Source organism: Blennius ocellaris (genome assembly GCF_963422515.1).
Source record: "Blennius ocellaris genome assembly, chromosome: 20".
Lineage (NCBI taxonomy): Eukaryota > Metazoa > Chordata > Actinopteri > Blenniiformes > Blenniidae > Blennius > Blennius ocellaris.
The window spans coordinates 6,493,398-6,520,955 of NC_137669.1; the positions used below are offsets into that span (position 1 = coordinate 6,493,398).

At 45.1% G+C, this 27,558-nt stretch overlaps 1 protein-coding gene across 1 annotated transcript in view; it reads right to left on the bottom strand.

The window, feature by feature from the left end:
• LOC308144368 (retinoic acid receptor beta-like) overlaps positions 1-27,558 on the bottom strand; it is a gene marked incomplete at both ends in the record, with an annotated part of 99,178 nt that overhangs the window by 41,263 nt on the left and 30,357 nt on the right. Inside the window, 2 exons of the mRNA XM_080515473.1 lie at positions 3,915-4,056; positions 21,111-21,259. Of these exons, the coding sequence (XP_080371599.1) occupies positions 3,915-4,056; positions 21,111-21,259 (291 nt within the window). The remainder of the gene's footprint in view (positions 1-3,914; positions 4,057-21,110; positions 21,260-27,558) is intronic.

Here is a 27,558-nt window from a genome sequence, read left to right on the forward strand (position 1 = left end):
CGCCCCGCAGCCTCCGGCCGTCGCTGCAAACGAGCAACGACAAACTCCAGACCATCAGACCACGTTCAGCTCGCCGAGCCACTCTGGACTGTTGTCTGATGAGAGCCGGCGGCGGCGGCGGCGGATCTGATGTGTTCCCTGTGTAAATGTTCCACACGAAAGAGACTCCATGAATTCAGCTCAAAAGAAAAGTGACTGTTTACCGAGCGCGAGGTTTTTTTTTTGTTAACCTGCGAGGCTTGACGACGACCAACAAGAGCTAAAAAGGCTTCCGATGAGCCGTTATGGAGGGAGAGAGTTCTGAACAATCTGGACGGTTCTGCTTGAATGCAAATGCAAGATCATTTCCCAGCTCGTTCAGTTGAGTTGGTGCAGTTTCTGTGGTCAACAACCGGCCCGGCGTGGACGGCCGCGCTCCGCCGCATGACATTCAGAGCCATAACGCCGCCGCCCCCCCCCGAACATCAGGCACAATCGTCCCTGTTCTCATCAGCGGCCCCGTGGGGGGCTAACTCCCAGGATATCAAGACATCATCATTTTTTTGGCGACTCCTCCGCTGAGGTGTGAAACAGCATGAGAGAAAATGAACGGTGGCGGCACCCCCTCCCCCGCCGCCCCGCCCCGCCCCGCGGGGGCTAATGGAGCAGGAAGTGGACCTGAGCTATAAACGCTGATGCAATCAAAGGATACCAATAACCTGTGAAATGCAAAATGTTCGTGCGGCCGAGGGGGAGAGGAAGGACAACAAGAAGCCAGCGGCCGCGTTCCCTAAACACACAAAAGAGCCTGGAAACTCACAAGAGAAGCGAGATCATCTCGACGTCCTCGGCCTTTTATTTCCGTCTCACACGATCAATCGGACAAGACGATCGAACCTCTTGTGCCTTTTTATCTAAAGACGACTCCGCGGAGCGTCCCTCGACACCGGCGTGGGATAGATTTCAGGTCGGGAGCTCTTATTCTTCTATTTCCAAGAGAAAATGTACCAAGGAACCCAAACTTCCTCCTGATGTGAATCTCAGAATCGTCGGGGAAAAAAAAAAAACGTCTTCAGGCTTCAATTATGATGTTTTTCAATTTCTCGCCTGGTTGTTCAGATTCGGTTTGAATGGGACTTTTGATGGGATTCTAGTGACGACAGTCTGGGTACCTGAAGTGACACACATTTCATTTCTATCACACCGAATACAACACGGTCGTCTCAGGACACTTTTATTGAGAACAACCAACAAGTGTGTGCGAGAGCAAACTTTAGAAATGGAATTAGTGACTCCATCAGAACTCGTCCTCACTCTTTTTTCCCCCCCACAGCTTTATTTAAGAAAGGGTTCATGTTTTCTACCTTAGTTTTCCTTTTTAGTGAGACACGATACAAAAACCTTCCGATAATAATACATTCTAGTGTCTATGTTTGTTGTTTTATCCCACCCCTCAAATTGAAATATTGAGTTTTCAGTGAAATTGTTTTTTTTTTTTAATCTTGTTTTGAGTCAAAATGGTGCAGCTGACTAACAACCAATAAAACCAATGAGGATTAGAGCTGCAGGATATTCAGTGGCTATGCAGTAGTATTGTGATCACGATATGATTCATGTCTTCCGAACATCTTTCTGCGATTTAAATTATTATTTTTTTTTTTGTGAATTAATGATACTAATAACACTTTTCCTTCATTTTCAAATAGTTAGCGCATCAAAGCATGGAGACAGTTCTGTCGGTCTTCCGTTGTTCGTTTATTGTGAATGTGATTTATTGTCACATTTTTATCTCTAAATAATTTCCTGATTTCCAAGAAGGGAAAAAAAAAAAAAAATCTGCACAACGAACCTTCTCGCTGCACACACAGTCAATAATATTAGAAGAAGAGCTCCGGTCTCGGTTGGCTTCATTTATTAATATCCCGAAAGCACAGGGGGAACAGAATAACGTAGTTATCCTCGTCTAAATTGCAGGTCGTCACCTTGAACGATCCGCCGCAGGAAACTGAAATCCTGTGCAGAAGGTAAGAAAACCCAGAAAACTGCGTCAAACCCCCCCCCCCCCCCCCCCCCCGGATTTGGAGCTCCTCTCGGTAAACTCTCCGTGGATGTCGGAGGAAAACTCCCTGGACGAGGCCGGGCCTCGGCGTCGGAGCTCTGAATGAAGCAGGAGACGCGGCGGCGCATGAGGGATTCATGTTGCACTGATAACATTAAAGCCCGTTACACTGGTAATTCACTGCCGTTGACCCAGTGAGATCTTATCACCTCTTACGCTGCAGCGTCACTCATCCTCACGTCGCACAAGCTTCTTTTACACCGCGTGAAAAAAAAGGAAAACACACTGCTGGAATCACAGCCGCACACTGTATATATGTTCAATACGGAGGTTTTAAATACGATGACGCAACGTCTTGGTCAGTGAAATGATCTCCTTATAAATTTTTTTTTTTTTTTTTTCCTGGTTAAATAAAAAAATTTAATTGTCTCTGTCAGCTTTCATTCAATTCTTCCTTTTCAACATGGATCTAAATGTATTTTCACAGATGTTTTTTGATACCAACATAGCAAACACTCAAACGAATTGAAGTTGGAAAAGATGATAAAAAAAATCTTGAAAATGTAAATGTTGTTTATGATTTTAAATATCTAGTGTAGCTAAAAATGCTAAACCAGTTTAAAAACGCTTTTTTTGTGAAAATAAAATAATTATTAACTCAAAACATAAAAAAAACTAACATTCTAAAATAGCCAAGATGGCAAAATAATTTTAAAAACACTAAAATATTTACTAAAAAGGCTTAAACTGTATAAAACTAAAACTGTGTAGCTGTGCAGTTAAAAATAACACAAGCAATATAGTTATTGCAGGTGAAGTAAATTTAAAATCACTAAATTGCAAATTGTTTTACTAAAGATGCTTAATTTAAAAATAAAACGTGCAAATATAGCTAAAATGGATTGAAAAAGCAATGAGGATTTTTAAATCTAAAACAATATAAACGGGATAAAACTACTGAAAAACAACTTAATCGAGGTTAAAACGACTAACATACAACTGAAAGGCCTAAATCTGGTAAAACGGCTAAACTTGTTTAATTTTTACAGAAAGTCTACAAAAACTACAGTTTAGTTATGAATCGCAAAACTTTGTGTAACAAAAAAAACAAAAAATAAACTGTACATTCTTTTTCCAAATGTCGAAAAAAAAAAATAATCTAGAATATAACAGCACTCTTATTTGGAATTATAGATCCACCAAGTTATTGTAATTGAGTGTATTTTACTCAAAAGTCATACTGCAGTCGCAAATTCAACTAAATGCTTGTGATTTTCTCTGCAGTGTGCAGAAAACTGTCAGTGCAGCAGGAAATCCAGCCGCTCCTGAAACAAATGACCGAGTCTGCTAATAATAACATCCACTGGCAGCGGATTTCCCAGCATGCCGCGGGAGCGTGACACCACGAACGACGCGGCGGAAGCCGAGTGGGACTCGGGCCGCGATCCGTCTCGTTGCTTCTTCCCCGAGTGTCTCCTGGTGGGAGTCGGTCCAGACCCCACAAACAATCCGTCGTATTCAGATTTTCGGAGTTTGACGAAACACAAAGACGTCCGGAGCGAAGCGGTCGCACCCGATGCATGATGGGAAACACCGGTCAGCTCACCGTGGGAGTTCACGCTCTCTGACTCCATCACATCATTCAAAACTAAACTCCAAACCCACCTGTTAAAACTTACTTATTCACTTTAACTGAACACTACGTGCTGAACGTGACCATTTTTTACTTTGTTTTTTTTTTAACGATGTGATGTTTTATGCTCCGTTTCTCTGTAAGGCGACCTGAAAGGCGCCTCCAAATTAAACGATGCATTCTTATTTCTACTATAAAGTGAACAGGTCCAGAGAAAAGTGTTAAAGTGCAGGCGAGACTCACACTCTTTGGACATTCCCACTGCGAAGCACTTCTGCAGGCGGCAGTACTGGCAGCGGTTCCTGGTCACCTTGTTGATGATGCAGTTCTTGTCGCGGTGACATGTGTACACCATGTTCTTCTGGATGCTCCGGCGGAAGAAACCCTGCGGAGAGACAGACCACGAGACAGACAAGACAAGACCGTCAGAGGGGGGACACCTTAACCTCATTTCACTTCTAATCTTCTGCAGCCGCCTGTTTTCTTGTTGAAATTCTCCCAACGCCGCCGCCCGTGTGACAATGAGCTGGATGTTTTCTCCGCCATTGAGCCCCCACCCCCCCCCCCAGCTGGGAGCGCCGCCGAAGCTTCAAATGTCGGGTTTAAAACTCGGAGACGGAAGCGCCGGTGGGAACAAAGCGGCGGGAACCTTGGGGTATCAAACAACAGGGCTGCCGGTGCGGCATGGAAGCACAGCCCCGCCGCTTTGGTCGAGCGGCGAGCGCCGCGACGCTACTTGACAAGGTGACATTGGGCTTCTGTTGGAAGACCAAAGCCGCTCGTCTTTCAAACGGAGGCTTTGATCGGCGGGCGGCAGTACGGCGGAGTGGTAATGGATCCTAATTGGACACATTCGACTCGCCGGAGTTCAAAAAGGTAGAAGTTTAGCAGCAGAAAGACGAGTTGAAGGAGGACGTGGCGGCAGTTTGAGTCGGGCGGTTAACAAAGATCTTCATCGGGACTCCTGATACCTGACACTCCAGGTTCAGCCGAGAGGGTCTGTTCTTCAGATCTGCTCTTGAGAGGAACTTTTTCAAAGAAACCAAGAGCTGAGAGATTGTCAGGATAAAGAGACGGAACTCTGGCCCCGCCCACATCGGCCAAAACCATCAGTTTTCTCCCCGTCGTCCTAAATAAAAGTTTCATTCCACACAGGAAACATCTACGCCCACCATCAAAACTACTCGAAATGATGTAGTACATACACCAGGCCGATAGGTGGCGCTGTGACACACAGATACATCCAACAACGAATCCAACATCTGGTCCACCTGGAGCGGCTCGTCTGCCATGTTGTTGTTGTTCAGTGATGTCACGGGGGGAGGGAGGCGGGGTTATAGGTCGAGAGGCGGGGCCATGACATCATCGTTTTCAGCCCGTCCAGACGTGACACGCCGAGGCGGCATTTTCAAATTCCTCCACCAAAGAACCCCGTTTTCAAAACAAGGGCCTTTTTCCGGCTCCTACATTGTCAAATCAGCAAATCAACCCTTCTTGGAAATAAGATCAAAGCGCCTCAGTGTGGCAACCGGGGAGCTGCAGGGGGTCAGAGGTCAAGGACAAGAACTCACAGGAGTGGGATCCGACTCACGACCCGACAAACGTCACCAACAAGCCGCGGCAAATCACCTGAAATATGTGACGCCGTCTGGATTTTCCGGCAGGTTGTCTTTGGTCAAAGACCGCGACAACGTCCGTCCTTCAGCCGTCTCAGCGTGACGGCGGCGGCTTTAGAGCCAAGGCCAAAGATTTCGCTACGATTCTCTGCTAATTTTTTGTCTGCGACGGCCGGATCACACGGCGCACACTCGACTTAAAAAAAAACGGTTTTGTGCTTCCAAATATTTCAGTTTTACGAATATCTTTTGAACCTTCCAACGACTGAATCTGTCAAAACATCTGTAAGAGGTCATTTTGGCGATAGTGGGCGTGTCTGTTCGGCGTGAAGGAAGCTGAAAACGACTGCCCGCCGGACCGCCGTCCTCCAGAGAGCCTGATGGACCGGAGGCGGAGTCACGCCGCTGCTTGTTACCAAGCAGAGTGACGGAAAGCAGGGACGCCTCGGTGGGAAGGGTCATCACGCAAATCACCTCCTCCTTCTCATTTTCCTCCTCCTCCTCCTCCTCCTCCTCCTCCTCTTCCTCTCCTCTTCCTCCTCATGATATTAATTTGCTGTTGCCCGGGGGAGAATTGCAATGACCGTATATCATCCGGGCCCGTTTGCACATGTTGAGGCGTTGCTGGAGGAGCTTCGTTCACCATGATGGGGGGCGGGGGGGTTGTCGGTTAAAATTCCATTTAGCATGGGCGCCTCTGACGGATGGGACCTTGGCTTTTCATTAGCGGGGCAGGATGCATGATGGGTAACAGATTAGATCACAGGACTGAAACGGCTGACTCTGTAGCCCATCTTGCTTCGGCCGCAAGCATCCGTCAACCGAACCCCCCCATCTCCTCCCGCCCCCCCAAACCCTGCGGTACTTGTCACATACAGCCAACAGTGGCGGGGCGGAGCCTGGGGGGGCACGTGGGCGGACCGAGGTCACCTCCCCTCGGCCGCCATTACTCATCCCCTTAATAGAGGCCTTTATCCTGGCTGATGTAAGCTGAGCGACTTGGTAGACATTACCTAGAGAGGTGACGGATGGCGATGGAGCCGACGGAGGCGGTGATGGCGGCGCCCGCCGTCCCCATCAGCTGCCATATAAGTGTGTTCAGGTTGGGTGCAGAACCCAAGGCTGGCCAGGTACTTATGCCATTCAAAGCGGAGAGCATGCAGGTCACTTAGCCTTGGGAATCTGTGTGTGTGCGTGTGTGTGTGTGTGTGTGTGTGTGTGTGTGTGTGTGTGTGTGTGTGTGTGTGTGTGTGTGTGTGTGTGTGTGTGTGTCACCTATAACTCAACTGATATCAGGATCCCTGGACGAGCGAAGAGCTCCAGAAATAATACCGTATTCTCCAGACTATAGGTCGCACCTTTTCTTTTTTTTTTAACTGTTTGACTCAAGTGACTCATATTATGAAGTAACTCGCATGTTAAATTATACCATCTGATACCACTAGATGTCATTGGTGGACAACAGCATCAGCAACATAAACAAGCAAACCTCTTATGACTGTATTTCACTGAAAGTGCAAGCACAATGTCACAAAACAAAAAAAAGCTACAAGAGCTGAAAAAACTGGGTTTGTTGAAACCTCAAGGTGAAGCTGCAGTGTCACCTTTAGCCATAAAGTGGCATGAAAACAAACATTAACATCTGAAAATGGACCAGGAACACAGAAAAGACTCTTTCACCTCAAAAAAATACTAAATATAAAGCAAAACATGACCACTCAGTGGCTAAAAATACTAAAAACAACGATCAGAAAGTGATGAGACAACCAAAGGAATCTTACGTAAAAAGTCTGAAATATACACAATATCTAAAACTCCATAAATGAGACAGACTCACAGAGGAACAGATATAACATTACCAGTGCGAGCTAGAAAACAAGGTCCAATGTACCTTTACATCAACGAAAATAACCTTTAAGTCAGACAACGACTGGAAAGTTTTCAAAGTGAGTGAAATATGAGCAACGGTGCAAAATGCACATAGACAGCTGCAGGAGTCACTAAATGGACAAAGAGAAGGATGGGAAACAAGGCGGAAAACACTCCAAATGAGAACCACAGGAAAGAAATCTCAAAAACAACGCGGTGTCAAGGAATGAAATGGCAGAAAATTGACGATAACGGCTTGAGATCAGCCGCCAAACGGAGAAAAGAGCACTTTCACACGCAGGACAACCTCATAAAGACACACAATGACCCACTAAAAATGACAAAACTGTGTTAGAATTGACAAAAAATGAAGATGAACAGCAGCTAAACAAGCAGATTGAGACACAGAAGTGTCGCTGGAAGATGATATGTTACTTTAAAAGAATGAAGGAAACCGCAACAAATAATGGAAGTCGGAAATAGCAAAAAAAACAAAAAAAAACAAAGGAAAACAGGTGAAATGTGATGAAACTAAAGTGACATGAAGAAACAAACTGAAATGATTCACCGTCATCAAAATAAAATTAAAAGGCAAAGAACAGAAACTGAGTAAAAACAACACAATCAGCTGGTAAACAACTGGAATAAGGCACAAAATGACCATTACACAGTTAGAAAAATTAATTGAATGAAAATACACAAAGAAACAGTAATTATATGAAAATTGAGAGAAAAGGACTGAAATGAGACAAAAGAGAGGACGAGACAAAAGGTGAAAGGTAAGAGTCTAAAATAAACCCTTATTGTTATAAGAAAACAACCTCAAAAGTCACAAAAGACTGGAAATGGCAAAATCACTGGCAAAAGGCCAAAATGTAACAAGAACAGATGAAAACAGTCCATAAGAAAACTGAAAATCAACAAAAAAGGACATTTTTATGAAGCAAAACAACTTCATACCGACACAAAACCACTGGGAAACACTTGGAAAGTCAAAAACTGCGATAAAAGGTCACAAAGTAAATAAACCAGGAAAAGCTGCCAAACCATCAAAAACAAAGTTAACAAAACAAACAGAAAGTTCTCGAACCAAACATGAAGGAAAAGGCAACACAACTTGCCGACAAACGTCAGGTACAAAAACTGAACAAAACCACAGAAGCAACAGCAGAAGAACCAGATTGAGGCTCTGACATGTTGCTGAGACAAAATGTCATCGGAAAAATACTTAAAAGATCAAGCAATCAAGAGTCACGAAAACACTTTTTTTTTTTTGAAAAGCTCGAAAAGTCACAATATATAATCTAAAAAAAAAACCTCCATAAAAGGTTTCGAAGCATGAAAAAGTTTCTAAAATGAGATGGCGGTACGAAGAATTGGCCAGAGAGATGAGTGACCAAGAAAAACAACGTCATCTAATCACAGATGACCACCGTGAAGCGAAAGAGTGTAAAGACCCAGAGGTTTGGAGCAGCCAGCGGGGGGGGGGGGGGGGCAGTGAAGAGCAGCCAGCAGGGGGCAGTAAAGAGCATCCAGCAGGGGGCAGTGAAGAGCCAGCAGGGGCAGTGAAGAGCCAGCAGGGGGCAGTGAAGAGCAGCCAGCAGGGGGCAGTGAAGAGCCAGCAGGGGGCAGTGAAGAGCCAGCAGGGGCAGTAAAGAGCAGCCAGCAGGGGGCAGTGAAGAGCCAGCAGGGGGCAGTGAAGAGCAGCCAGCAGGGGGCAGTGAAGAGCAGCTAGCAGGGGGCAGTAAAGAGCCAGAGAGGAAGACAAACAACAGACAAACTCCTCAGTGTCCATTAGACAGAGCCACCACACAATGATGCCCCCAGCAGGGGTAATTGTGTTTACATCGATGGCGGTGGCGCCCCCGCCCCCCGGTCCCGGGGCCGTCTCTCCACCAGATAAGGCCGTGATGTGTCGGGGGGGGGGGGGGGGGGGGGGGCGGCCACCTGGGAGACGAGGCTGATGAAGAGCACCTTAACCGAGATCGTTATCCCACATCTTGTTATCTTAATGGGCCGCGGATCGAGTGGCCGCGCCGCCGCCGCCACGCCGAGGCCTTCTCATTTACAGATTAAAAAACGAAAGTGCCGCCCATCAATTATTCAGCCACAATCCAACCCCTTGTCCACCTGGCCTCTCTCTCTCTCTCTCTCTCTCCCTCTCTCTCTCTCTCTCTGCTTCCACTTGCTGTCCGGCTCGCTCGTCCCAGCTCTTTTGACTGAGGCTGGAGCGTTTTGTGTTGCCTGAGCATTCAGTACAGCCATGAGAGAGAGAGAGAGAGAGAGAGAGAGAGAGAGATTAGCTTTCGCTCTTAATCTTGTCGACATCTTATCACTGCCGTGGAAAGTGGAGAGGACACTGGAGACCCTGGGGGGTTCCAGAAAAATGAGGAGCGGCAGGTTGTGTGTGTGTGTGTGTGTGTGTGTGTGTGTGTGACATCCATCCAGTTTAACCAGAGCAGGCTATTACTTACACCTGGAGTTCAGTGGACAGACCTGGCAGGGTTCAGGAAGGGGGGGGCCAGGACAGGAGGACAGAGAGGAAGACGAGAGAGGAAGGCTTCCCTCACTGATGCATGCTGGGAGGTCAAACACACCTGGCATGTGAGGACTCAGAGGAAGACGACCTCGATCCCCGAAAGGCTTCAACAAACTCAACAGTTGTAATTCTTCACTCAGAGAAACACTTCCTGTCTCACATGAACTGATGACACTGCCCCTGTTTGTTTGTTTGTTTGTTTGTTTGTTCCACCACAACTGTTGTCGTCTTTCAGCTCTTTCCAGGTCTGGGTTTGTGGATGTGGAGCGTAGCAAAACCAAACAACAGTTTATTCCAATTAAATTCAATATTTCTTGAAACTATAGCAACTATATGAATTTAGTTTTTTGTAGTTATTTCATGGCTGTTTTAAGATTTAACTCACATTAAATGTAGACTGTCACTTCATTTCCAAACTTGGTTTAGTTTTTATTTAGTTTTTTCCCATCTTTGACCATGTAAACGTGCTTGGAGATGTTTTCTCATTTAAGCTTTTCCTGCTGAGCACTTTCTTTCTTTCCTTTTTGATTTTGTTGTTGTTGCTGGGATAAAGAAAACATTTCTCGCTCTGGAGGATTTATTGAGGGAAGAACACACAAATTCTGTATCTATTCTCAAGCACATGCAGCATTTTTCTGGAATAAGCTGTAAAGTTTTGCTGATGTCAGCCCCCCCTGCCTGGAGACGAACGGCAACAAGTGGAAAAAAACCGAATTTGGTCGGGGGGGGGGGGCTCTTCTGCTACATGAACTGGAAAAGACAGAACAACAAGAGTTCTGACGGCACAAAGAGGCACATTGTTGGCGAGGAGAACGTGAACCCGGCAGAGATAAGGTGCAAACCAGAGCCGCCGTCTACAGGTACGACTCACAAACACTCTCAGACCCCCCCCCCCCCCCCCCACCTCGTCTGTCCTCCATCGCTCCGGAAACCTAATCAGAGCCCCTCTGTCCGCCCGGGCCGAGCAGATGAAGCGGCAGATAGAGGAGAGATTGGAAAGTGAATCAGGGGAAGAAGAAGATGAGATCGGCGGCTGAACAGAGGAGCCGTGTGAGTCAGACACCCAACCGGAGCGGCGAGAGCCATCAGGAGACAACGCGGGGGAGAGGGTGCGTGGTTTCACATCACCTGCTGACCCCCCCCTACCCCCCCCTCATTCTGCTCCCCATCTGGGAAAACAGGCACCTGGAGCCCCCCCCCCCCCCCCCCCATGACGTTAAGCCTCCATTCTGTCAGTGACGCCTCACCAGCGTTGCCACAGCTACCTTGTAAAAAGTAATCTGATTACTGATGACAAGTTACTTTTGTTGTTACTTTCAGCCGCTGCCAAAAATACCCCCCCCCCCCACTGTCTGAACATGTTTTTATTTTTAAAAAACTCTGCTGACCCCTGCCTCCGCCACCTTGTTTATACATATTTAACCTTTGACCTTCATTCTTTGTTCTATTTATATCTTGACTCATGGTTTTATCATCACATTCTAACTTTTCCTGGTATTTATTTACCCACAGATGTAGTTGTGGTCTATTGTTGCACTGTTCATCTATTTATTTGCACTGCGTGCGACCTTTGAATTCTGTTTAATAAATAAATAAATCTCCTTTTAATAAATCTTTTGTGTCACCTGAACGCACCGTTGGAGCGGGTCGGCCTGTGATTGGCTGAGAGTGGAGAAGGGGGCGGGGTCAGGTGGGCGTGCAGCGACTGCATGCAATGTGTGTGTGTGTGTGTGTGTGTGTGTGTGTGTGTGTGTGTGTGTGTGTGTGTGTGTATGTCGTTTGGTGGCGCTAAGGAACGACCTGGTTCTGTTTAATGATAAGTTTAATGGACACTACAATAGTAACACACAGTAACTTGGAGAAGTAACTTTAATCCGATTACTGGTTTGGAAATAGTAACGTGTTACTGACAACACACTTTCATTCACAGCTTTAGTTTAAACCCAGTTTTTATTTTTCCCCCACGGTTCTGCTGCCATTCTGTGAAACAGTTGGTTCATACTTTCACGGTGCCCCGCCGTGTAATTTGACGCTTGCTTCCTGATAAGTTCTCGAAAGTGTAGTTATGGAACATTAACAAGGCCTTTGACCAGGTTTATTCAGGTGCAAACCGCTTCGCAGGTTTCTCCTTCGAGCTGATTGGAGGTCATGAGGACACCAAGTTCTCCGCCATTTAAAAAAACCCAAAAAGCAGCGGCGGCGGCGGCAGGGTGGATGCAGATTGTACTGCGATGATAAACGGAGGTCGTCTGGACAGGATGCTGAAGAATCTCATGTTGCTTGGCTGAGGAATGGAAGAGGCATGTGGCCCCGCCCCTCACCGCCCCCCACCGCGGCCACGCCGCAGAGCAATGCTGCGGCGTAACAAACCCCCCCGTCACGGCTCTTCCACGCCGACCCTCCGACTCGTTCCGTCCCTCTTTCATGTCGGACAACGTTTGACAAATCACATTAGGGCGTAGGCGGCGAGGAGAGGCCGTAGAGATTACGGTGACAGGCGGAGAAAGGCCCGATCCCCCCCCCCCCCCCACCCCACCCACACTCTCTGCCTCCACAGCGAACTGTCAACTCCACCGAGCTCTTCATCCTCGTCTTCATCGCGCAGCGGCTGACAGCCAGAAGTGGAGGGCGAGACGAGCGGCCGGGGCCGTTCGGAGACGTTGAAAGTTAAAAGAGCGACAGGTTAGGATCATCGTTCTTTTATAAAGGTGGCTTTTTTAAAAAAAAATTTTTTTTTAGGCCCGTCGGTTTGTCAGCGGGACGTTTTCAAAACCACCTCCAGCGGAGAAAACACACCCTGAGAGGTGGGAGGCAGCAGGGGGCGCCGTGCAGCCCGCCGCTGCAGGACTGACACGTGTCCACACGCCATGCTGGCGTCGCCTCGTCCCCCGAGCCGGCGGGAATTCTTCCTTCAGCTCTGAGGGAAGTTGTTTAAGTTAAACATCGGCTTCAATCATTTAAAGCTCCGATTTCATTCTGAGAGTTTCTCCACAGCAGCTCAATGTCACCATGAAGAAGATCCGTACTCATGATTTGTGTTCAAGTCTTTTACTGAAGTGTTTCGTCTTCGACCTTCAAAATGCTTGAAACTGGTTGTTGACAGGTTTTTTTTTCTATATCAGCATGAGTGTGACGGCGTCGTGGTGTTAATGCTAAATATGGATGCTACGAGATCCATGAACGAAACAACGAGCAACTTCAACCTGCAGCAACCACAGGAAGCAACTTTAACCTGCAGCAACCACATGGAGCAACTTTAACCTGCAGCAACCACATGAAGCAACTTTAACCTGCTACCACATGGAGCAACTTTAACCTGCAGCAACCACATGAAGAAACTTTAACCTGCAGCAACCACATGAAGCAACTTTAACCTGCTACCACATGGAGCAACTTCAACCTGCAGCAACCACATGAAGCAACTTTAACTTGCAGCAACCACATGAAGCAATTTTAACCTGCTACCACATGAAGCAACTTTAACCTGCAGCAACCACATGAAGCAACTTTAACCTGCAACCACATGGAGCAACTTTTACGTGCAGCAACCACATGAAGCAACTGCTAGCTGGTAGCTGTTAGCTGTGAGTTGGTCAGACTAGTCTGACAAGTGGAAGGTCAGATGTTAACGGCTCCTTCACCACAATAAGCTCAAAGATCTTCTCCACTTGGATTATTGAAGCTTCAAAGACCTGAAGAAGTTCCTGGACTTCTACACTCTGAATACATGTTGCAGGAATGCTAAATGCTAAATGTTGCAATGATCACACCCAGCAACAGTCCAAAAAATAACAATACATCGATTGACGACCCAATCTTTGATTTTCGCTGAAGAAAACATCTGGATGCAGAATTTCTTTTCAGTCATCACCATGACGACGTAGGCTCTAGGACGCAGATCTAGTTTGTATAACAGAAATACCAGGGCTAATTGCCACACATGCTATGTGTTATTTCACACTTCACATCAGATTATAGAGCATCTTCCTCCTCTAACATCAGATTATAGAGCATCTTCCTCCACTAACATCAGATTATAGAGCATCTTCCTCCACTAACATCAGATTATAGAGCATCTTCCTCCTCTAACATCAGATTATAGAGCATCTTCCTCATCCAACATCCAGATTACAGACCATCTTCCTCCTCTAACATCAGATTATAGAGCATCTTCCTCCTCTAACATCAGATTATAGAGCATCTTCCTCCTCTAACATCCAGATTATAGAGCATCTTCCTCCTCTATCATCCAGATTATAGAGCATCTTCCTCCTCTAACATCAGATTATAGAGCATCTTCCTCCTTGAACATCAGATTATAGAGCATCTTCCTCCTCTAACACCAGATTATAGAGCATCTTCCTCCCTCCACAATAAAGAGACAAACAAACATACAGCACAAGCCACTTTTTGTCAGTTATAAATTACTTATGCATTTTTTTTTTTAAGCGACAACAAATGAAGACTAGATTTTCTTAAAGTGCATTAAGTTGTTTTGTTGTGTATAAAACAGTCTCATACAAAACGCGGCTCCTCTGGAACACGAGGCCGAGCTGAATGCGAGTCTCCCCCACATCATTCCCGCCCGGCATGGGGGGGGGGGGGGGGGGGGGGGGGGGGTTGGAGGTGGAACAAACAGCGCCGAGGCTCCGGGGTTCAGCGAGAGGAGTTGCTTCTCCTCCAATGCGGCCATTCTCAATTGTGTTTTTATTCGCCGAGGTTATGGTCCCTCGCTTGTCAAACCAGTTCCATCAGACTAATCCCGCCGTGTCAACGCCTCGGGACCCAACAAGTAGAAAAAGGGAGAGCGGGGAGCGCTTCACGCCTCCCAGTTTTTGTCCCCGGCCCCAAAAGAGCTGTCAGCGCTTGACGACACGCGTTCAGATTGGAGCCATCGTTCTTTCTGGACCTTGTCAGGGCTTATGCAAAACAACCTGAAGACCAGGCTTTCTAAAGTGTTCGCCGGCCAGTCTGAGAATAGAAAAGAAGAAGAAGAAGAAGGAGGAGGAGGAGGAGGAGAAGAAGGAGAATCTGAGGCTCCGCTGAAAAGACATTGTCTGGTGAAATGTGCTCAGGCAGACGGGGTGAGGTCTCACTACTTCGGTACCGACGAGGTTTAGAAGGAAACACAATCAGCGAATGGGACGCAGGTTTTTTCAGTCGTTAGTAAAAATGCGTCACGATGTAAAGATTCTTGTTCGGCGAGAGCCGCCAAGTTTCGACTCTATTCGTAAAGTAGCGTTAGCCATGCAGCCTGAGTAGCGGCAGACTTGGTCTAAAAAAAACCCAACAACAACAACAACAACAAAAAAATCACTTCAGATCAGAAACCGCCATCAGATGCAACAGCAGAAGAAGAGTGCAAGCTGAGTTGCCCACTGTTGCCATGGCGACACAGAGGCGAGTTCACCTGTGATTGGCTGAGAGCAGAGAAGCGGAAGGTTTTTTTCCACGATACTAGAAATTAGTGTGGATTTATTATTTATGTCCCTTCAAAATTGTTTCAACTTTTCATTCTATTACAGTAATAAACTTCTCGCGCCTCATGGCTCGTACTTGGTCGTCATGGTAACACTTTGGCGTTTTTTTTTTTTTTTTAAATAATTGTCTTTTGAATCCACATTATATTCCGTGGGGTGAAAAAAATGAATATGTGAAGCACTTTTCATCTACTCTGATCATCTAAAATAGTAATATAGCTGCAAATTTAGCACAAATAAAGCAAAAGACACGTTTCAGCTGATGAAGCTGACAAGTGAAAAGTGTTTACAGCCTTAAAAAGGTTTCAGTGTCCTGTCTTGCCAGAAAATAATGGAGAACCAATAAAAAATTTAAAATTATGAAATCGTACTTAAAGACGTCCTGAAAGACTTGTAGATATAAGAGACTGACTGTGGGATTTTTGTGCCGAAATATACAATAAAAATGGAAGCATTTCGAGCTGTAAAATTGTCATTTTTCACTCATAGCTGTTTATTTTTTTTTTATTTTCACACCTGCTTTTAATTTTAAACAAGGGCATTTTCAATTTAAAATACATTCCCACCATTCAGTCTGTCCTGCTCAAAAATGACTGGATGTGAATCATGAAAATATATTAAATCACTGTAAAACAAGTCTACATGGTATTGTGTTACTGTGCTCCTGTACTTACTGCGGTCATGTTATTTAAATGTGATTCTTTTTTCACTTTTTCTCATTTAATTTAATCAAATTTAATGCCCTTATGTCACGGTATGTCACTTTATATGATAATGATTGGATTTTATGTTGTTTAAATATCACTTTGTCATTCTAATGTCACTATAAGTCTTTTTCAAATCAGCCATTCAAATGTCACGTCAAAACTGTTTCATAAATAGAGCAAAATCCAACTATATAAGCTTATAAATTCAACCCTGTTTTGAGATTCCAGGCAAACGTGTTTGGTGAAAAGTTTATACTGTAATAGTGTCTCGTTGGTCATCAAGGTTAAACAGTTTCACTAATGCGATCAAAGAAATGGAAAGTGACCAAAGGTGTTGCCTGGCAGCAGCAGAGTCCTCGCCGTTCCTCCTTGCCGGTGCGCCGGCCCGAGTTGTGGGAAAGTGTTGGTTTTGTACTTTTAATGGCGTTTCATTGGAGCGTGTCGCCGGGAGCGCGGCGCCCGGCCTCTGCTGCTCCGCCAGGCTGATTTGAATTGTTAAACCGGCGGCGGACATATGGACGTCCAGAAGCGCATGCATATGCAACGGCCGACAGACGGCCTCGTCTGTGTCCAACCAAAGTCGAGGAATCCTCCAAAAGTCACGGCCGCCGTCGCACCCGGTCACCGAGTCCTTCGCCAAACTCCACAAAAGAGTTTTCATGACGACCTGGAGGCTCCGGCGCCGCTTCCTGGAACTGCAGGTCACGCTGTCATGAAGGCACTCGGTTCTTACGGTGCATAGACTTTAGAGGAGTTGTTCAAGGTGTGTTACAGCGCCGTGTGTGTGTGTGTGTGTGTGTGTGTGTGTGTGTGTGTGTGTGTGTGTGTGTGTGCGTGTGTGAGGCTCTTCCTCCTAATACAGCGGTCACAAACCTTTCTTGTGCCACAGACGCTTTAACGTCCGACGACATTTTCACGGACCGCTCTTAAGGTGTGGCGGATAAATACTACAAAATTAAATCCTACGACCAACACAACTGTGGTATTTTGTTAATACAATAAAAAACGGTAATCCACTGTCTACTTGTAAGTCTTTCTACTTACTTGTATGTTATTCTTCTGTCTCCTCACTGGACTTTTTTCTCCTTTGCAAAGAAACTTTCCAAAGACGACTGTGTGTTTTACTTGTTTTGCTGCTGTGGGTTGTAGCGTTAATGTGTCACATGACCCAGACAAGCATAGATGGATGTAACAGTAAGAATTTGGCCATTTTTTCCAAAATAAAACACAGTTCAGACTGGGATAATAAATAAAAGGGACATAATGTAAGTTATTTATTCTTTCTGTGTGGCCCCCCCCCCTCCGGTACCAAACGACCCGGGGGGGGCGGTACCGGACCGCTGCTCTAATGGACGACGCTCTGCTCGCTGGCTGGAGGCCTGCAGCTGCTCGTCTGCATCTGTCCAATAGAAGCGACAACAATGTTTCACCGTGGAGACAAAAAAAATACAAGAAGAGGAGGAAAAAGAAAAAAAACAAAAAAAAACCCGGAGTATAATCCTCCGCTAATCCTCCGGAGTCAGGATGGGACAGGAATCAAGGCCACTGGGCAGTGTTGGGGGGGGGGGGGGGGGGCATTCCTGAATAAAAGTGAATTAAAGGGAATAAAAGTGCCAAGTGTGTGTGTGTGTGTGTGTGTGTGTGTGTGTGTGTGTGTGTGTGTGTGTGTGTGTGTGTGTGTGTGTGTTTGTGTGTGTGTGTGTGTCATATGAAGCCTGTTCAGATTGTGTTTGAAATACCCAGATGTGGGTTTTTACTTTAAACAGTTCATGCTATTGGAGGTCAAAACATGATCAACACTAAAAAAAAAAGTCGATTTGATTGGAGTTAGCGCCGTCTGGGGCTTCCTCTGTTTATAGGATTTGTGTTTATTGCTGTGTTTTCTGTGCTCATGTATAATGTTGTAATTCTCTGACCTCTGACGAATTTTCATCTTAAGCTCAGTAACGTGTGGTAAAAAATAGATTCAAGTATTCATTCCTTGGAATTATAATTTCACGAAGGAAATCCCAACCTGAAGCCTAAAAAAGTAACTTTAACCAATATCTATAATTGCTTGTTTTACTTTGTGTATGTTTGTGTTGGAAAGTAGCTGGACTCTTCCCTCCGGTGAATAAAATCAAATATAAAACATGAAGGACGATACACAAGTGGAAAAAAATCTAGATTTTCTGTATAAGAAATAGAGGGAGGCAGAAATCTGTTCAGAGGAGGAGAATCCTGCCTCCCTGAGAAATCTAAATGAACATGAACACACGTGCATCCTGTCTATCTGTTCTGTTTATTCTCTTCTTTTTGTGTTGTTGGGTTTGTTCTATGTTTGGTGTTGTGAAAAATGCTCACCATAAAATGAAGGTCGAAAACAAAAAAAAAAACACCACAAAATTGAATATAAACCAGTAGGATATGATTCCCTGATGCTAAAAGTGACGACTTGTGCGCGGGAGTTAGCGAACCTATCAACACGCCACATCATTTTCCCTCCTCGTTCCCTCAGAACCGGAGCCAGAGGTCGGAGGTCGGGACGGGCGTTCACCGTGCGGCTGACATCGGACACATGAGTCTGCGGAGAACTTAGTTTGACCCGGGGCCCAGTGAGTGAGCTGATCCCCCCCCCCCCCAACCCCCCCACCCCCCGGTGGATTCCTGGCATACCACCGCTGCCATTACAAAGGCGGCGAGGAGCGAGGAGCCGGACCGCCGCGTAGAACCGCGTCGTCTAGGAAGGGGGGGGGGGGGGGGGGGGGGGGACGTGGAGCTCTGCAACCCCAAAAAAAACGTGGTGGAAGAAGACCGGGAATAAATAAACCGCCGCCGTTTCCAACCGGCTGAAGACAAAGTCGTGTTGTTTATATCCCAGTGTCTACGTGAAGGCGGGCTTTGGCGGTTGCCTAGCAACAGCTGTCGGAGACAGGGGGTGTGGGGGGGGGGGTGTCGGCGGTGCAGATGTTGCTAAAAGTAGAACATTTGGGAGAAGACGTGTGTCGTGACGGATCACCACAGTCTCAAGATGCACGGGGAGCTAAATGTTCACACTCTGAATAACCTCAGTGGAAATAGTTTCTTCTTCTTCCTCACTGATTCCTGTTGGTTTCATCCGGATCAGTCGCTTTGACACAGACTCAGCCTGGAGACGTCGGCGGGCCTCAAGTTGGCTTCGCTCCGGGACGGTTTAATGTCCTCGTTAAGTTTTTTTTTAGTTTGTCAAAAGAAGGGGAAAATATGAATTTTTGCTCAAGAAAAGAAGCCTTGAAAAGCAAAATGAAAAAAGAAAAACATTTCACATTTTTAGACGTTTATTATATGAGTTAGAAGTTTTCAGTCCGGAGATCCGTGTGTCCTTATTAACAGTAATGGAATCATATCGCAAGGTTTTAACATGAGAACCAACCATGTTCTTGTTTAAATTCCATATGTTTAATAATCATTTATCCTCCATTGTCATTGTTCCGTCTTCTCACACGTGTAGAAGTTGTTTTGATTGTTCCGGGGGAAAAAAAAAAAAAAAGAATTTCCACAAAGGGATTAATAAATATGATGAGTTTAGTTTTGAACTGTTGCACTCTGGGAGATTTATTAAAAAGTGACTCACAACGCCAGCGTCATCAGGAACAAACAGCTGGAATTCATACATTGACGGTTCATCACTGAATCCCTCACGGAACTGGTGTTTATTTTAAAACCGTATGACGAATCAACTCGCTGTCAACAGATGTTGTTAAATGTGTGTGTAGAGATTTGTTGGTGGTCTGTGAATCGTTTGTTTTGTTTTCTAATGAATCCAAATAAAAGAGCATGTGAGGAGTCACAGTATCCATCAAGAACTTTCTGAGGCTTCGTTCACAGTGCAGGGAAAAGTGAGGTGTTTTTTTTTTTTTAACTCGCAAGAGACTCATATCGACCTGTTTTGTGGTCTTGTGAAAGCAGCAATTCTGATTTTTTTTTTCCCCCACGTGCGACTGTTTCATCATCGACGTGTGACTGACGTCACAAATTGGATCTACCGGTACGTGCAGACCTGTGTTGCCAGATATGTTGGTATCCCCCAGTTGGGCAGCCAAAACTCTCATAACTTTGTTTATTTCGTGCATTTATAATAGTTTAATCATTTTTTTAATGGTTTTATCACGATTCTTACAGAGGCTGTTTTTATTTTTTTATTTTATTGAGGTGTGTGTTTCACGTTTCTTGAGCTGGAAACAGTGAGTCACATCTGGCAACCCCGGTTGCTGACCGCCATGTGTGAATAGCATGCTCAGCGTCGTTTTCTGCACTCTGGGGCCTCAAAACATCCGGAGAGTCACGTTCACACGGCAGGTCGAGTTTGAAATAAGCACACACAAATAAATTAAAAAATCTGAATTGTATTTCAGCCTGACTTGAGGAGATGCTGTTGCTTCGCCTCCGTCAACAGTGTGATGTAGGTCATCTAATTCAGCATAAATTACAATATATTGTTGGTTTCAGTGATAGAATATTGGTTAAACAGGAAAAACCGACGTAAGAAATGAAGTTTAAGATGATCCTAAATGAAGTAATCTGGTATTTGCTGGTATGTATCCATTGTCACGGATGGTATTACGACCTGCTTCATGTCAACTGAAGTCTTTTCTTGTTCAGGATGACTTTTTTTTTTTTTTTACAAGAAACAATCTAAAGACACTGCTCTGCTCTGCTCTTTATAAATAAATATGTATTCACACGTTTATCGGCCAGAATATCTTCGGACACGCAGAAATAACGTGAAATCCAGCCCGAAAGGTTCTTTAAAAACCTCGCCGCTGTGAGAAAACAGTGCGCGCCATTGACTGTGCCACACCAAATTCCAAAAGAAAAGACAAGCAAAAGGGCCTGAAAGAGCCGTGAATATGCCTCTCGAATGAATTTCCATGATCCTTCAGGGTGGTAAACTGGTGAGGAGGTGAAGGAGTGGAGGTACGAGGGAAATAAGACAAGACGTCCAGAAAAAAAAAACAAGAAAACACATGTCATCGCGCTGTTTGAGACCCAGCTTGAATTTTCAAAATAAGATCTGTGGATTTAAGGAAAATGTAAAAAAAAAAGAAAGAAAGAAAGAATGAAAGAAAAAGTACGGGGACGGAACCTCGAAGGAACCCAAATCTCTCAGTTCCACTTCCACCGAGTGAAAAGCTTAAATGAAGGGAATTGTGTGGATCCCTCCCCATCCTGAAAGTGTCCTTTCTCTGAGCGAGGACAGCGAGTCCTACCTTGCAGCCTTCGCACGCACTGACGCCATAGTGGTACCCGGAGGACTTGTCCTGGCACACGAAGCAGGGCTTGTAGACTCTGGGGGGGGGCGGGGGCGACGGCGGGCTGGGGACCAGCTCCTCAGAACTGGTGCTCTGTGTTTCGATGGCTGCAAGGGGGGGGGGAAAGACAAAAACAACAGGGCAACAGAAGACACTTTGTTCCAACGATTCGCTTCAACATCTGGAACCAGGCGACGGCATTCAGACCACGAAGGCCGAGGCGTCGTTCGCCAGGAATCGGTTTCCACGTCGCCCACGAAGCTTCGGACACAAATTTGTGTTTTTTTTTTAAAGCATCGAGTTCCACTGAAAACCACCTCAAGGCTCCGTAGCGCCGCTTTATGTCACGATGCTGCAGAATGTAACGATGCAATACATTTTCAAACTCGTTATGTCATAAAACTCTGGTGCATTTTGTGATAACTTGGTGTTGTTTTGCAACCGTTCATACCAAACGCAGGTGTGTCGAGCCGCGTTGTGTAATAATGGTGCAATATGGAATATTTTTGTGTTTATGTTTTGTGTCATATATACTCATTACATAACATAATGCAGATTATGTTATGTAACGTTTCACTGCAGCCATACATTCTGTGTCAGTAATAACTAACGAGTGTAGCTTTTAGTTCTATATTGTGAAAAAAACAACACTGTTATAATGAATACAGTTATTTTTGATTTAGGCCCGAGCAATAAAACATCCTACGAGTTTTTTTGTTCTAAATCTTAATTAAGCTGGAAAGCTTAATGTTATTCTGATGGTATGATGGCTTTTCTCATTAAGGCATCAATTTTGATGATTTATTACATAATGCACCAAACAAAAAACCCCCAAAATAAACCAGTCCACAATGCGTTCGTCTCCTGAAGCTTTACGGATCAATGGAGCAGCACCACTGCTGTTCATAGGTTATGTTTCTTTTCCACGGAACAGTTTCGACTATTTAATACTTGATATTTCTCTGGAGCAGGATCTGCAGCCTGCGACTGTTAACGTCTTGTATTTCATTTAGTTGTAAAAAAAAAAAAAAAAAGAATCCTCAATGATTTGATTTAACTTCAGCTTGAAGTAAAAGAAAACAATATGCGGCTTTCTAAAATGACCCATGTTTTGCATTGATTCTTAAAAACAAACAAACAAAAAAAAAAACACCTCTTGCAACTTTCTGAGTGGAGGAACTGCAGCTTTTCAGAACCACCAGGCTCGGCCTCAGCTTCATTCCTCCAGACCGCGAGACCCGTGAGCCGCAAACAGTCTGTCAGGTCTGAGGATGATGCAATAATCCAGTGCAACAATTATCATCTCATGTATCATTGGCACCTTATTCACTGTTTTAAATGTGTGTTTTTATGCCTTTTAACTGTGTATTTATACTTTTCCTGGTCCTGTTTTGATACACACTCTTTAAAATCTATCTATCTATCTATCTATCTATCTATCTATCTATCTATCTATCTATCTATCTATCTATCCATCTATCTAGCCAATCAACATTCAGTCATCAGGATCTTCACAACTGAGTGACAATGACATCACATCTCCCTCTCTCTCTCTCTCTCTTCTCTCCACCTCTCTCTTTCTCTCTACCTTCCGCTCTCTCTCTCTCCACCTCTCTCTCTTTCTCTCTCTCTTTCTCTCTCTCCACCTCACCATCTCTCTCTCTTTCTGTCCCTCCACCTCACCATCTCTCTCTCTTTCTCTCTCTCAACCTCTCCATCTCTCTCTCTCTCACCTTGTAAGAATCTCGCACGCCCGGTTCGATTCCCAGCTAAAGCAACAGATTCCTTAAAATATATGAATTCCCTTTTAAAGACGCAGGTTTTGTTCATTCTTTTGTTCGCTCAACTATTCCCCAGTTTTTGTTGTTGTTGTTGTTGTTTTTATTCTTATACATAGCATCGGGCTGAATCAATATATGCAGTGTTTTCACCATGTAGAGGGTTTAGTGAGCTGGCGGTTGATGAAAGCGTCTATAAAGTGAACACGGCATCAGGCACAAGGTACAAAGGACTTCACAGGGTCGGGTATATTGGTCTCGGTATACTGGGCTAAAGTAGATAGATAAACCTCTATGTATAAATGTTTCTGGCCTGTTAGCAAAGGAAATAGAGAGTTCTAACTTTAAAGATTGACTCCAAACTCAGAAATCAACAGTGTGGATCAATCCGGTCAGGATCCTTTAAACTGTTGAAGAAAAAGGTAACGTCAATAAAGAGTCTGATGACCTCTCACACAGAAAAAAACCTCGACGGTTAATGGATCCAACATGAATGTCACTTTTCTGCTCTTTGAAATAACAAACAAAAGAGTCGGTTTTTCACGACTCGGCCAGACTCTGAACCCCCCCCCCCCGTCGAGGCCGTCCGGCCCGACCGCAGGAAAACACAGAGGCGAAGAAGAATCTGCGTTAGAAAGTGGCGAGCGGCTCTCCAGCCCCTCCGCCTGCTGATTAGATTCCATTCTTCCGTGCTCCATCAGACTAAACCCAATTACCGACGGTAAGGGACAAGCTCTTATAATTACTGGACCCTCGTCCCTGCGTGGAATTCCCTGCTGGTTTAATCTAATCTCCCGCCACATTCGCCCCGGCCCACTTCCTCCCCCTCCTCCTCCTCCTCCCTTCGCCGTTTTTTTTGCGTCGGACGGCTGGACGGAGAATGACTCGGCGAGCGAAGGGCGACATTCCCGCTGCGATCCGGGACAAAAACCAGCGTTAGTAGGACGGAGATGATTTATGAAACGTATCCAGATTTTTTTTAATTTCCTCAATAAAGGCTTGTCGTTCGTCCCGGTCAAAGACTAAATGAATCAGGTCAATTATTCACATTAATTTGCTCTGTCAAGCTGAATAAACGTTTTTCATGTGTTCATAAAGTTTGACTGTTGCTTCCTGTTGCTTAATTGCACATAAAAGCAAACATTACTACCATCTTGTTCTCCTACGGTTATTTTATTTTTGGGTGAGGGGTGCGGTTTGATTTGTGTATTTTTATTTAAAAATTTCAACAGAGATTGTTATGTAATAGTGGAATTTGACAAACTCAGCTGAGATTTGAGGTAAAACCTGACGCAGGACGACGACTGAACCTGAACACTTTCTTTGTATATTAATAAAATACGAGAATATTAAAATACGAGATGCAGACCCACAGTTTTCTATATAAACTGTCACTCGACCCCGTTAACTCTTTTTGTTTTTTCTATGTTATAAATAAATCATAGCCATTAATATTTACACAATCTGAAAATGTTGCTTTATTCTCAACACGTTATCTTGAATAAACTGAAATTTCTCAACAAATGATTTGAATGTAATTTCTAAGGTTTCAATGTGGAAAAAAAAACAAATTTACATAAATAAACTGATTGAAATAATTGAGACGATTTCACTTTCATTCATAGAATTTCTGTCTTTCCACATTTGCTGTTGAAATAAAAACTTTACTCTCAACATTTCAGAATTTATTTCTCCCAATATAGGATTTTTGTCCATTCTTCTTCTTGAAGTTACATTTCTTCTAACATCATTGATCAACATTTTCACTTACTAACATCTCAACTAATTTCTTGACGCATTTAACATTTTCGCTTTGTAGATATTTTGTCTTTATCCTCACAATTTGGATTTCTGAATCTGGAGTCTGCAGCTGTTGTAAATCCAAGTTGTCCAGACAAGCGGAGCGTTTTGTGGATTTACTCCTCCAGAATAAATTCTCCTTGAGGTCGTTGCCCGTGAGCTGCAGGAGTGAGAGTAATATCCGCACCTCCTCAGTTATTCGGTTATTCATGGCCGCCGCCGGCTCGGTCGATGGTTTCCCGCCGCTCTGCAGCGGCATCGCAGATCAAACACGTAATAAGTGAAACAAGGTGTTCGCGCCGGGCGGCGGCGAGGACGCATCGCTAACCGAGCACAAAGAAAACAATGTGCATTAGCCTTCACCAGGTGCTGCGCCGCACTTTAACATACATCAAGATGGGGAGAAAAAAAAAGACCTTTTCCCACTGATGTGCCTCTGGAGCGTTTGTGACGGCCGGGTGGTCGCGTGCCGGCGGCCGAGAGGCGGCGGCGCTATTTGAAACTCATGGCTGCTTCTGAGAGGCGGCATGGCCGCATGCAGGCAGATGGGACGCACTAACCCAGAAGCATTACGACCCCCAGTGTGTGTGTGTCTGTGTGTGTGTGTGTGTGTGTGTGTGTGTGTGTGTGTGTGTGTGTGTGTGTGTGTGTGTGTGTGTGTGTGTGTGTGTGTGTGTGTGTGTGTGTGTGTGTGTGTGTGTGTGTGTGGTCAGCAGGTACCTCTATGGACCTAATCAGGTGCAGGGGAGTATTTTTTCCATTTTCTGGGTGATTACACTTTGCGTTGACTTCTCTGCATGTTAACATTGACGTTGGAGGAATAAAGGCTGCTGACTGACAAGTGTCCACGGTGACTGACTGCAGGAAGCTACAGGAGGCTACAGGAGGCTACAGGAGGCTGCAGGAAGCTACAGAAGGCTACAGGAGGCTACAGGAGGCTCCCGGAAGCTACAGGAGGCTACAGGAGGCTACAGGAAGCTACAGGAGGCCACAGGAAGCCACAGGAGGCTACAGGAGGCTACAGGAGGCTACAGGAGGCTACAGGAGGCTACCGGAAGCTACAGGAGGCTACAGGAGGCTACAGGAAGCTACAGGAGGCTACAGGAAGCTACAGGAGGCTACCGGAAGCTACAGGAGGCTACAGGAAGCTACAGGAGGCTACAGGAAGCTACAGGAGGCTACAGGAAGCTACAGGAGGCTACAGGAGGCTACAGGAAGCTACAGGAGGCTACAGGAGCCTGCAGGAGGCTGTGAGAATGAAGAAGGAGAAGAAGAAAAGAAGTACCCAGTGTGACCCTGCTGTGACCTCACTATGACCCTGCTGTGACCTCACTATGACTCTGGTGTGACCTCACTATGACTTTGGTGTGACCTCACGATGACCCTGCTGTGACCTCACTATGACCTTGCTGTGACCTCACTATGACCCTGCTGTGACCTCACTATGACCTCACTATGACTCTGGTGTGACCTCACTATGACTTTGGTGTGACCTCACGATGACCCTGCTGTGACCTCACTATGACCTTGCTGTGACCTCACTATGACCCTTCTGTGACCTCACTATGACCCTGGAGTGACCTCACCATGACCTCAATATGACCCTTCTGTGACCTCACCATGACCTCACTCTGACTCTGCTGTGACCTCACCATGACCTCACCATGACCTCCCTATGACTCTGCTGTGACCTCACCATGACCTCACTGTGACCCTGCTGTGACCTCGTTGTTAAACTGTGAAGTTACAGACGAGGAAGGAGAGGAAATCCTGCATTTAGAAACTTGATTACGACTCGACGTGAAACTAAAGCACGTGTTGCCTCTTCTCCTGTGGTGACGCCACAGCAGGAGAGCTGATGAGCCACCATGATTCCAGACTGTCGTCACAATCAGTCCCAGTCCAGAAAACAACTCCCCACTCTAGTGTGTTTTACCCTCTGAAAGACAATCGTCCCGGATAGATATTAAAAAGTAAAATGACCGAAATTACAAATACGTTTTCATTGAAAGGACGTGACACAGGAAGTGAACTGCTACTCCTTCTTTGCGTACTTCCTGTTGGTGAACATCTGGAATTCGAGCAGCGCAGTTTCCACGGTCTCATGGAAAAGTGGAAATAAGGTCAAATGTTGGACTTTCAGCTCAGGACGTCACATCTGGTGTCAGAAGGTCGATTTTATCAGCAACGTTTCAACAGTTTGACGTCAATCACAAAGTTCCGACTCTGATGGGAAACATTGACTTTTATTTTCCCACGATAGTAACTTTAGCCAACGATTGGTCTCAGAATGTTCTTGTCATTGTTCTTGACTTGAAAGCATTTTCTAATAAACTTCTTACACATTGCAACCGTTATTATAAAATGCGGGTGTTCCACTTTTTTTTCATTCTTTTTAAAGAAAATTTAATAATTTGGTGCATTATGTAATAAATGGAGTCTTTTATCCACAGTCATGGTTCTGTTTAAAAAAAAAAATGAGAAAAGAAAATTTAAGATCCATTTGGACTAGAATTATGTCACGAAATGCAGCGTTATTACACGATGAGGAAAATGTTTTACATTATTACATAATTACATAATTACATAATGCGGCGCCACAGATCCACCGAGGAGCAGAATCCATGTAAAGTTTGCACACTGCCGCCTTTGTTTTCAGCTCGGAGTTTAATAAAAAACTATTTTCATCATTCAGACCTTCAGACCTTCGTGAAGGTTTTACAATAAACCATTAAAATATGAAACTCGTCGATTCATTCCGAAGCGGAGGAATAAAACCTGAACCAGCGAGTTTAGGAAGCTATTCTGCTTCAAAAACAGTTAATGCA